The sequence below is a fragment of the Sarcophilus harrisii genome, chromosome 2 (genome assembly GCF_902635505.1).
Source record: "Sarcophilus harrisii chromosome 2, mSarHar1.11, whole genome shotgun sequence".
NCBI classification, from domain to species: Eukaryota; Metazoa; Chordata; class Mammalia; order Dasyuromorphia; family Dasyuridae; genus Sarcophilus; species Sarcophilus harrisii.
The window spans coordinates 403,723,453-403,736,528 of record NC_045427.1 but is presented as its reverse complement, the minus strand read 5'-3'; the positions used below and the strand labels follow the sequence as shown (position 1 = coordinate 403,736,528).

The following is a 13,076-nucleotide window of genomic DNA, read 5'->3' as shown; positions in this document are numbered from 1 at the left end:
CATCCTGAGCTACAACCAGCTACGGTGCATTCCAGTCCATGCGTTTAATGGCCTACGGTCTCTTCGAGTATTGTGAGTATACCCTGCTAGGTAGGGGAGGTTTGACATTTGTTACCATATGACTGTGTGACTACTAGCCCTGGAATAATCTTCTTTCATTCCTCACCCCTCTGTATAAATTGACTGTTTCAGAAAGAGGTGCCTCTAAATGGGTCTAGGCTAGCCTAAAGGAGAGAAATTTATTTCAAAACACAACTTAGGAGACGGAAAAAATTAGGGGGTCACCAGTAAACATTCCAGCTCCTAATGTCATCTATTACCATAATAACTATTATCCTTAACATAGTAACAACAACAATAATAATAGCCAGCATTTACATAGCACTTGGGAGGTAGGTGCTAGTATTATTCCCATTTTACAGTTAACCTAGGGTCATACTGCTAGAGAAGATCTAAGGCAAAATTTGAACTCAGATCTTACTAATTCCAATATAAGCACTCTATCTATTGTGCCATCCCAAATTCCTATTATTATGATTATTATTTATTATGCCCTTTATCATTTCTATGTCTTCTTAGACTCGCGTTGTTGGGAACAGCTTACTGGCACTTCCAAACCTGTTAACTGGCTGTCCACTCAAGCCCATGCACAGTGACATTAGTGAAATGGATCCCCAGTAGCTGTGCCCATTCAGGGACCTCCAGATTGATATGATTTATTGTTGCCCACAAAACTCTGGTGTCAGCTACTACTCCCGCCACATGTCATCTGCGTTGTTATTAAAAATCAATTCTCCAGAGGGGAAGAAGTGCCCAGGACTGACAGTGTGCAATCTGTTATTGTCACTTATTTATTATCCATGTTCTCAGGAGAATTTCAGAAAAGAAAACATCAGCAAAACAATTTCCCCATTTCCAGCTTAACACAAAGGGAGAAAAGTACATTTCATTGCTCAGAGCTGAGCCAGAGTTCTCTCCCTCACTTCCCTTATTTCTAGCATCCTTTCTCCTTCCCAGTTCTTCAAGTAGCTTCGATGCTGTCAGCTGAGCCCCACCAGATTTGGATGGGACTGTGTGTGTTGTGTGTCTGTGTCTGTGTGTGCATGCACAAAGTCAGAATGGATTTGACTGGGGCCTATGTTCTATTTCCATCCCATCCAGGGTGTGCAATTGTCTTGCCTGTGCAATTGTCTTATTGAAGCTTTGGCTATCTTGTATTCATTGGACACTCATACATGCATACATCTTCCCCCCACCAATCCAAGACTTTTTGGCAACAGAAAAATATTAGAACTTGGAGGGATCTTAAAGATCATTTGGTCCAATTCCCTGATGTTATAGATAAAAAAAAATTGAGGCCCGGAAAAGCAAAATAATTTGCCAAAGGCCAACTACTACATTAGCACTCATTGTTAAAGCTGACTGATTTTAATAAAGCATCTTAAGATTTGCAAACAGCTTTACACAATTTCTCTTATTTGATCCTCACAAAATAGAGGTTGTATTGTAGGCATAATTATCCCCAATTTACAGATGAGGAAACAGGCTTGGGAGAAGTGATTTTCCCACAGCAAGGAAATATTGGAGAGGGATTTGGACCCATAATCACTCATCTGCAATTCTCAAGACTTTTACTGTTCTTCTCTCTTCCCCACACCATAGTGCACATCATGGTCAGAATTTTAATCAGTTTACTCTTAGTGTGGTGCAGTTCTTAGGAGACTGCTATATTTTAAAATTAAAATTATGGAAAGGACTAAACCTGTGATTTCATTGGTATAGGAAACTTTTTTTTTCTTTTTTCCCTTTTTTTTTAACTATTTGGGGTTAGGTGACTTGCTCAAGATAACCTGGTTAGGAAATATTAAATGTCTGAAGTCACATATGGACTCAGGTCCTCCTGACTCATAGATGAGTGCTCTATCCACGTCACCATCTAACTGCCCCATTATAGGAAACTCTCAAATAGAAAAATACCTTCTACCAATGCCTTTCCTGCAACTCATAGTCTAACGGAGTTACCTATAATGAGAAGAGGTAAAGTGACTGGCTTAGAATCACACAGCCAGTATGTATCAAAGATAGAAAGATGATTGTGGGGACTGAATGTGGATCATAACATAGTATTTTCATCTTTTTTGTTATCATTTGCTTGCTTTTTGTTTTCTTTCTCATGCATTTTTCCTTTTTGATCTTCTTTTTCTTGTGCAGCCTGATAATTGTGGAAATATGCATGGAAAAAGTGTACATGTTTAACTTACATTGGATTACTTGCTGTCTAGGGGAGGGGAGTGGAGGGAGAAAAATTTAGAACACAAGGTTTGGCAAGAACAAATGTTGAAAACTATCTTTGCCTATATTTTGGGGAGAAAAAAAGCTATTACTTAAAAGAAGAAAAGCTGGCTCTTTACCACTATACCATGAAATCCTTGAAATGAAATAAATAATCAGAAAGTAACAGTTGGAAATAAAAGGTAGGAGGTAGATACATTGATTTGGGTTAAAGAGTTAAAGAGATAAAGGTGAAGGAAAGGGGAGGAAATGAATTCTGATTGTTCAAACCCCCAAAAGTATTCTCTTAAGAATATTGGAATCCTTTTATAATCCTCTTGTCAAGGGAAAGGGCTAGCCCCTGCCTCAGTAGCTATGCTAGCTGTTTTTTCAGTTTCTTAGTGTATGAAACTTTAACAATGAGTGCTGATGTAATAGTTAGCCTTTGGCAAATTATTTTGCTTCTCAGGGCCTCAATTTTTTTTTTATCTGTAACATCAGAAAATTGGGGCAAATGATCTTTAAGATCCCTCAGAGTTCTAATATTTTTCTGTTGCTGTTATGTTTGGGGGATACCGGGTACACCCAGATGTTTTACTACATAATGACCTGAAAGTATCTGCTTCTGCCAGCTTCTGACCCTAAGACGTTCTAGATCTAAAGTTGGATAGCATCCTCAGGCTTTCTTAGACCTTCCAGCTTCTCTCTGGATTTCTGGACCATATTACACAGAGGTGATCTCATGAGCACCTGAGAAATAGCCTCCTTAGGCATCTGGGTGGTACATGGATAGAGCTGGATGGTCTTGGGGAGTTCCTTTTTCTGTTTCCTTATCTGGACATGGTCTCCAAGACTCCTAAGCCACCACACTATGGCACCATAGTCCATCGGGTGGTCTGACTGACTGTCATAGGGTTGGAGTTGCCTTCTATCGCATTCTCAAAGATGAGCCCTAACTGGACCCCGAACCCCCCTAACTTGTCCTCAGCAATGCATGATCTACCAGAAGCACATAAAAGGAGCCCTCCGGGGCTCAGAGCCACTTGTTAGGGAAGGAGGACACCTGGTGGAAGAGAATCAATGGAGGCGAGTACTTCCTTGAGGGGGCTCTTGCTTTCTTTCTACTTGTGAAGTTTTGCTTAGTGCTGGGTTTTTGAAATGCAGGGTCTTCTTTGGGGAGCGAGAGGACCAGGAAGAGAGGGAGGTGGCTAGGAGAGGAGAGAATCTGCTGACCAAGCAATTCTGGGCAGCTTTGTGCCCATGAATTACAGTCTGTTACTCCCAAGAAAGTTTATAGAGTTCTCAGCAGCAGAGCTAATATATGGGTGTGTAACCAAGAGAAGTCACTGCACCAAAGCCGCCTTCGGGTCATTCAATGTTTTTAAATTAATACTGCCTATCCCCCTCCAGGGGCCCAGGTCTCATTCGGAAATGATTAACAGTGTGGCTGAAGTTCATTTGCAAAACAGTGAGGAGCCTTTAAGCCAGTCTGGGTGAATGGCTCTGAAGAGCTTGTATGATCCATAAATAATCAGATGAATTGAGGAATGACTTGGACTCCCATAAAAGCATTTGGAAGTATCCCTATCAGGGCCTTCTTCTTGGGTATAAGACGCAGCTAGGCCCTCCTGGACAGTGAGTGGATGAGTGCACACTGCCATCTTCTCCATCACCCTAACTTTACTCAAAGATTATTGCCTGTGATGGAAAGAAGTTTGATGGAAAGTTATTGACTCTGTTACTTAAGGGGTCCCCTGGAAACTGCATTGTTGAAGAGGAATGCTGCAAAGCCATTGTCTTGAAATGATTTTAGAACCCTTTTCAAACCCATCTATTTTTATATTCATTAATGTCATAGGTAAAGACCAAATGCAATTTCATATCTGTCCTAAAGAAAAATAGATTTCAAGTTCATTGGGTATTGTCATGTTTATAGTTCTACTGTCAAGGCTAATGGTTTGTTTTAAGTAAAAACATCCATGCTTTATTAATGTGATTGGTGCATAGTTGGTTGGGTGTTTTTTTTTAATTCATTTCTATAATTGAATGTTCTTATTAATGGTTATTAAGTTTGAAATAAGTTAAAGAGGAAAAAAATCATTAATGCTCACTGTTAAGAATTTTAATCATTATTATAAGTGCTAGGTAGTACCCATAAATACATAAAAATATGTTTGAAATTCCATAAGTGAATTTCAAACATCTTACTCTTCACTAATATGACCTATGTTCACCCATCACTTGCATAATCAAGGTCTATGCATTCTTACTTAGGCCACAAATGATTCATCCTTTACAATAGGACTGACTAAAAGAGAATTTATTTTAACTGATTTAATTTGAGCTAAGAATTTGCTAATTGTTCTTCCCTGCTGAGACTTTAGCCTCTGGCTATAAGGTAGTTACATCACATACAAGTATGAATGCATAATCAACTCTTAGATGTCTCTTCTGATAAATAGTAGAAAGAAGTAAGGGAGAAAAACAAGTAACTGTATTATCCAAAAATAATTTCTAGTTCCCTTTTGTAATACAGTAATAGAGATGCACTCAAAACTCTGACATGCATCTGAGTCATCAGACACAGATATGCTGTCTGGAGTTTTGTGTTCAGTATGCCACATTCCAGGAACAACTTTGATAAATTGAATCCCATACAGAGGAAAGCAATAATCAGACCTCTGAGAAGGCGGGAGAACACATTCTGCAAGGATCAGTTGAAGGACCTAGAGATTTCTAGTCTGGGGAAGTGAAGACTTATGAGCCTCATGACAGCTATCTTCAGATGCTTGAAGGGCTGCCACATAGAAAAAGAATTAAGATTTGTGCTGATGGCCATCAAAGAGCAAAAGAAGGAGCAATGGTTGAAAATTTTTAGGGGTAATAAACTTTTGCTCAGTGTAAAGATATGAGAGCTGTGGGGAAAAGTAATGGCTAATTTGGAAGGTAATGAGTTCCCCATCGCTGTAGGTATTTAGATAGAAGCTGGATGATCATTTGTTGGAAACACTGAAAAAAAAAGTATCGACTCGGGTATAGATTGAAATAGTTGCCCTCTAAGGTCCTTGCCAATTCTGAGATTCTGTAGTTTTGACATGCATAGATACTTACCTACTTAACCAGTCCTATTTCTTTCTTTGCTAAATCCATTGTCAGGGAACCAGCTGCAGGGTAAAATGTAGAAGTCTTCATATGTCATATGAATGATCTGCAAAGTAAATAAGCCAATGCATATTGTCAACAATTGTGATTTTTTTTTAAGTATCTCACAGCTTTAATCTGAATATTTAGAAGTAAAAGGTCCTCTTTCGAGTTAATCTTCTCTCTAGATTGGAGAACTTTAAACCTAAACCATGTAGACTATCATTCAGCTTGTGAGAATCTCCAGGTAGGAGGTCCTGCAATCTCCATTATTACTTGTGTCTCTCTTAATATATCCCAACATTGTAGTCAGTATCCCCTTTTAGCTGTTAATATGAACTCATATTGAGCTTGAAGTCCACTAAAATCTCTAGATGTATATATTTTTCCTAGCTGTCTTTCTCCTTTCATATTGGTGAATTTGATTTTTTCTTAATCCGGCTGTAAAATCCAAGTTATATTTATCCCTATTAAATTTTATCTTTTTGGATGTAGTATGGTTTCATAATCTTTTAGGACCCTTATTCTGGAATCTGATGTGTGAACCCCTCCTAGCTTTGTGTGTCCTACAAATTTAATAAGATTTTGGCTTGGAGAGTTTCCTGAGGCAGAGAAGGTGACAGCTGCTAGTATAAACATCAGAATTTCATATAGAGGTGGCAAGATGGAGGTGAACCGTGCTTACACACTGTTTTTACTGCACAGTAGTTTTCTGCCCAGTTTAGGGTGCCTAGCTTTCAGAAATCTGATGAAACTCAACAAATCTTTACTAAATATTTACAATGTACAAGGTACTCAGGGAAGATACAAAAATGTAATAAACCCTTGTGGATTTTATAATCTATGAGGGATGGGCATAGACATGTAAATAAATGAACAAAATAGAATGTGAGCAGAATAGAGACACAGCATATTATGAAGATCAAAGGAAGGAAAGATCATTTTGGGGTAGGAAATTGGTAGAGAATTTGAGCTGAATCCTGGAAGATAAATAGAATTTCTTTAATTTCATCTTATTTTGGTTGCTATATTTTGTTTTATATAACATTCCTTTCCAAAGCTAACTGCCTTGTTATAAAGCACTTTGCAAATCTTGAAGATACAAATATATGTGTACACACACAAACACACACACACACACTTACACACACTTTGGCTACACTGTAGTGCTAAAGATACAAAAAGGAAGAAAAAAGCATTCCCAGAATCTCATGATTTAAAGGGGGAAAGAAAGAGGAAATTAAATAAATAAGCAAAACTAACCCCGTACATTGACCGAGTTAACAATATAGATAATGCTCTATACATGTTGTCTCCCATTTTACAATAAAATGGAAATGCATTTCTTTAACTCTTCCCAGGAGGCCAGCTTTGGTCATCATTTCACTCACTCAGTTTAGGGATTTTGTTATTTCTCTTTGCAATGTTGTGCTCATTTGTATATTTCTTTCCCTTGTTCTGATTACTTCTTTCAAATCATTTAAGTCTCATGAGGCTTCTCTGAATTCCTCACTTTCCTACATTGTAGTAATATCCCACTACATTGATATACAAATTATTGTTTAGTGATGGATGGTATTACCACTGGCAAATTCAATTTGACAAAATCAACAAGTATTTATCAGACACCTCCAACACATTGTAATGCTGAAGAAACTGAAACAAGGTAGAGATTAGAGAGTTTTTAATATTTTATTTGAAAGGGAGAGATTATCTGGGGCCAAAATAGGATCCATCTTGACCCCAGCAGACTGAATGGGACTCGAATCTCAAAGCATTCAGCAACGAGTGAAGAATCCAGGGATTCTTTGTAGGCCTCCAAAGGCAGAGGGGTGGGTAGGGGGTAGAGCACTGGTGAGCGGGAATTTTTAGGAATGGACCATAAATTCGGTTCTGACAGGTTGGGGGTGAGGACCATAAATTCTGAGAAGAGGGACAGATTAGGAACCACTGAATCTGAAATAGATGTGCTTACCTATCTCTAAATTACTTATCTATAATTTATGGCTCTATGAAATGCTAATAGTCAAGGCTAGTTATTTCTGTCCTAATTTATGTCAGTTCTAATGGTCAGGAAGGAGGGTTGCAACCAGAAGGACTGAAGCAGAACAATTCAGGGAACTGCGGCATAACAATACAAGATACCATACTAAATGATGGAGCTACAAAGAAAAAAAAAAAAAAAAAAAAAAAAAAAAATCCCTAATCTCACAGATCTTATACTGGTAGAATACAAATAATATCAATTAATAAGGCAGATAGGTAAAGTTCTGGCCTTGGAATTAGGATGATTTAAATCCAAGTACTACCTCAGATACTTCCTAGCTATATGAATCTTCCACAGGTTGTGTGTTCTTTCAGCCTAAGTTTCTTCATCAGTAATATGGGAGTGATAGCACCTATTTTACAAGGTTGTTATAAAGATCAAGTTAAATAACATAGGTAAAACATTTCACAAACCTTAATGCACTATATAAATGCTAGCTATTAAATAGTACAAAGCGTTTAGCACCTATCAAGTACCTACTATGTGCCAGGTACTATGTTAGATACTAAGAATACAAATTTAAATAATGAAACAACTCCTACTTTTAAGAGCCTCCACTAGGAGACAACAAGGACATTTATAAGTATACGCAGAATAAATATAAAACAGCACTAAAATATAACAAATTTAAGAGGATGCTTGGGGAAAACAGAAAAAATCTTAGTGTAGAAGACGATGTTTGAGCAGGATCTTAGAGGAAAAGAGGTGGAAATGAGAAGAGAGGCCTAAAGAAGAGCCAATGTCACACCAGAGAGACAGAAAAACTAAAATCATATGTGAGGAACAAAGAGAAGCCAGTTTGATCAGATCATAGTGTGCAGGAGAAGGAATAATGTCCATTGAGGCTGGAAAGATAGGTTGGAGCCAGGTTATAAATGGCTCTTTTTTTCTTCTATTTAATATTTTATTTTTTCCCAATTACATTTTTTTTAATTAAATAACTTTTTATTGACAGAACCCATGCCAGGGTAATTTTTTACAACACTATCCCTTGCACTCACTTCTGTTCCGATTTTTCCCCTCCCTCCCTCCACCCTCTCCCCAAGATGGCAAGCAGTCCTATACATGTTAAATAGATTACAGTAGATCTTGGATACAATATATGTGTGCAGAACCAGTTTTTTTGTTGCTCAGGGAGAATTGGATTTAGAAGGTATAAATAACTGGGAAGAAGAACAAAAATGCAAGCAGTTTACATTCATTTCCTAGTGTTCTTTCTTTGGGTGTAGCTGCTTCAGTCCATCCTTGATCAATTGAAACTAAGTTAGATCTTGTCTTTGTTGAAGAAATCCATTTCCATCAGAATACATCCTCATACAGTATCGCTGTTGAGATATATAATGATTTCCTCCAATTACATTTTAAACAATTTTTAACATTTGTTTTTTAAATTTTGAGTTCTAAATTGTCTTCCTTCCTCCCCAAACTTCTCATTGAGAAGTCAAGTAATTTGATGTTATACATGTATAAATGGCTTTAAAAGCTAAACAGAGGAATGCACATGTTGCACATGTATTTGTTCCTGGAGGCAACAGGAATCCACTGGAGTTTATTGAATAGGAGAGCCACATGCTCAGATCTGCCCTTAAGAAAAATCACTGTGGCAGGCTGTTGCAATAACTGAGGTGGGAACTGAAGAGGGTCTGAACTAGGGTTGTAACATAAGAAAAAAAGGGATATTAGAGATGTTATGGAGGTAGGAACAGCAATATTTAGCAACCTATAAGATGTGTGATGTGAGTTTAATGAATCTAAAGTTACAGTTTTGGGAGGTTAGAAGAACAATGGGGCCTCCACAAAAAGTAGGGAAATTCAAAAGTCAAATAAATAAAAAATATGTCCCAAGTTAGTCGATGTAATGGTAAGAAGTTCAGAGCATTAGTGCCTGGGGCAATCAGGAAAGGTCATATAGGAAGTAGCACTGTGCTTTGAATAAAATAAGATATTCTATGAAGTGGAGATGCAGAGGAAAGATATTTCATATAAGGGAGAACCATCTGTACAAAAGTATAGAGGTGAGAAATGGAATTTTTGGTATGGATAACAGACAGCAAGTAGGGGAAAATAGGATGGATGATGTTCCAGATGAGAGAAAATTGTTGGATTTTAATGTTTCACTTTATCCCTTCTCCAGAACTCTTCATGGAAATGACATTTCCAGTGTTCCTGAAGGCTCATTTAATGACCTGACTGCTCTTTCTCATCTGTAAGTAGCCCCTTTCTCCTCCCTTAGTCCCTCTTTCCTCCCTTCCCCCTAGCTTTTGCTTCCTCACATACACATACCACTTCCCCACATCTCTCTCTCTCTCTCTCTCTCTCTCTCTCTCTCTCTCTCTCTCTCTCTCTCTCTCACACACACACACACACACACACACACATACACATATATACGATTACTTTATATTACTGAATGAATCGATTGAGCCCATTTCTGGGCTGTTGGTTTACAAACTTGTATTTAATTTTGCTGACCTGAGAGACATCAGTAAGTACCTTCTTAAATACTCACTATGTCATTGTTTTACAACCTTCAGTCTCATGGAGCAAATATGATTATTATCAGTGCCCCAAAGGTCCCAATTCTATGACCTTTTGAGAAATGTACATGGGAAAAATAGCTGTTATTAATGACCCTCATTTCTTTTTTCTGTGAGAGACCTCCTAGAATTCTCTTATCTTAGTCTAGTCTTGTTCTTTGTGACCTCCATAAAAACAGCTCCCCAGGGAATTTCAAGCTTCAAACTCGGACCATCCACAGGCTGGTCCTTCAGCCTTCTTTACCCAAAGTTTTGGGTCAGAGATTTCCAAAGGAGAACAAGCAATTCACTCTCTGTCTGAACCTTCCTTTGAAAAGGATGTCTTCATTTCCTCTCCTCTAAAGCCAGAGACCCTTTAGAATCTTAACAGTTCTGACATCCTATGACTCTGAGTAAATTTAGGCCTTTTTTTATTGTAAAGCAATTCTCAGAGAAGAAAAGAATGAATTTTTCAAATCCTTAGCTTCATGGCTAAACTTGTGAACCTTGGAAATATATGAGTACAGCAGCTAGGAATAAGGGAAGTATAACACAGTTGATTTCTCTCTTCCTAAGAACTGTACAGTCTTCCCACTTTATCTTGGTTTTCCACACTTTCTCTCTCCCTTATAGAGGCAGGGATTGTGATGAGTGTTTGCAAATATGTTTTACAAAAAGACTGAGACCCATTTTGCATGAGATCCCACAGCAAGCAGTAGCAGAACTAGGAGCATTTCCTGATTACTACCCCAAGATTCTTTCTATTAGTCAGCACTAGGCACTCTAATTTTTAAAGTTTGGGATCTAAAAGTCTTATCTTTTTGGAATCTGTATTTGTATGATTCTAGAACTCCCTAAAAACTTGTGACCCCTTCTATATGAGTCCTCTCTGCAGAATGGACTCCCCCATAAGCCCAAAAAATATGGGAGAAAGAGTAATCCCTGATCAGTTAAAGTCTAGAAAGGCTTTCTAGCAGTGAGATGTGATCAGAATGGTAAAGGGAGGGGTGGCATTTTGCAGGTGTAGAGAAGGACACTTTTCCAAGGAGGAAAAGGAATTTGAAACAAATGTTCTGGGATGGGAGAGTAATCTGGGATGGGAGCAAGGAGTGTTTAAGGGCAAAAGTGTCCAAGGGTAGCAAAGGCCTTATTTCTCTCCTGATCACTGCCCCCGGTCCCAAGCAGCTAAATGCCCACCAGTAGATGGTAAGAGAAGCTAACCTTAAGATGGCTCCTAAAATACGGGACATGTGCCAGGGAGGTGGAAGTCTACTCCTGGGGGAATCAGGAAAGGTCTCATCTAGAAGGTTTCGAGTAAAATGAGATATTCTGTGACGTGGAGATGCAGAGGCAGGATATTTCAGGTAAAGGGGGACCTTCTGTGCAAAAGTGCAGAGGTGAGAAGTGGGATTTTTAGTATGGATAACAGCAAGCAGGTGAAAATGGGATGGATGACGTCTGGTACCGTTGCTTCCTCAGGGCCCTGGGAACCAACCCCCTGCACTGTGACTGCAGCCTACGCTGGCTTTCAGAGTGGGTGAAGGCAGGTTATAAAGAACCAGGAATTGCCCGCTGCAGCAGCCCTGAGCACATGGCAGACAGACTCTTGCTGACAACACCCACCCATCGCTTCCAGTGTAAAGGTAGGAAGTGGGCCCTGGTTCCTGTCCCTCTTAGGATCTATATGTTGTCCTTCAGCCATCTTACCCCCAAATCTTCTATCTTTTCTCTAGAGTCTGCTTAGCTTTCCTTGTCTACTCCCAGAATTAGGTATCTGGCCCATCTGTGACTTCATAAACCAGTACCTTCTCTATTCCATTCCATAAGCTGGAAAGGAACTTCCTAGACATTGAAATTCACTTTGAAATATATATGTAATTTTATATATAAATATATAGTCTCATCCTTCTCTTCCTTAACCTTCCCTTTCCTGTTAATCCTCAACAAAATAAATGAATGAATGAATAAGTTTAAAAAAAAACTCCTTGGGTTTTTAGGGAAAGGAGGGAAAGGAGTTGCCTGGGTACATTTCTGGGGAATCATCTTGACCACATAAATGTTTTGTCATATCCCAGATAATTCCAATCTTTCCTGATTTCCTCCTCACCTCTCCAGCTATTCAGGAATTCAGATATATTTCTTAACATTTTTCTCCCCTCAGATTTTTACAAACTCTTCAGTACCTCTCCTGACCCTACAGGTCTTTATGAACTAGAGAGAATGAGAGAAATAAGAAAAGGAAGAAGAGAAAAAGTGAATTGGGGAGAGAACAGCAGGCAAGCATAAGTACATGTTAGAGTGGGGGTTCCCTCCCCCCAAAAAATGATAGTTTTTTCCCTTCCAAATGGAAGAAATCCCCCAATCCATGTCCTTGCACGCCTGTCCCCAATGTCCCCAATGTGGCTGAGTTGACAGCCAGACTCTCTATTTATCTTTTCAAGGAGAATTTTACATTGCCCTTTTCCATATGATTTGTTTTAACTGAAATAGAGGGAAAGATGCTTTGTTGTCAATAACAGTGCATTGGGATTCAGGAGGCCTCCATTCAGACCAGGGAAGGAGGAGATTCACCCAGTGACCCTGACCCCGCTGAAGTTTGGAAAAGTTATATTGATTTTTATTTTATAGAAAGCTCATTTTTCATTCCTCTGTCTGCACCTGGAGCCTGAGAGGCCCAGAACCACAGAGACTAGCTGGAATTAAGGAGTCATAGAGAGGCAGAAAAGAGCCATTGATCCCAACCTTGGAATCAGGTTTGCCAGTCACGTCTTTACTTGAGAATGTCAGACAAGCATTAGGCCTGATCCCAGCCCAGGTTCTATGCCCTTCTTAGTAGCCTCCTCTCCTGCCTTGCCCCTAATTAATAATAATAAAAAGAAGTAACATTTATATGGCATTTTAAAGTTTGCTAAATGGGTTACATATGTCAAATCATTTGATCCTCACAACCACTCTGTGAGGTAGATGCTATTATTATCATCTTCATCCTACCAATGAAGAAACTGAGGTAAAAAGAGAATTAGTTGTCTGGGGTCACAACGCTAATATCTAAGTCAGAATTCAAACTAAGGTCATTCTGACTTAAGGCCAGTTCTCCATAT

At 38.8% G+C, this 13,076-nt stretch overlaps 1 protein-coding gene across 5 annotated transcripts in view; it reads left to right on the top strand.

Annotated features, from left to right (window-relative positions):
- The window catches only part of SLIT3 (slit guidance ligand 3), a 772,326-nt gene that overhangs the window by 704,489 nt on the left and 54,761 nt on the right, over window positions 1–13,076 (top strand). For all 5 annotated transcript variants that reach the window (XM_031949421.1, XM_031949420.1, XM_031949423.1 and 2 more), the window contains 3 exons: window positions 1–72; window positions 9,594–9,665; window positions 11,455–11,618. In XM_031949421.1, the coding sequence (XP_031805281.1) occupies window positions 1–72; window positions 9,594–9,665; window positions 11,455–11,618 (308 nt within the window). The remainder of the gene's footprint in view (window positions 73–9,593; window positions 9,666–11,454; window positions 11,619–13,076) is intronic.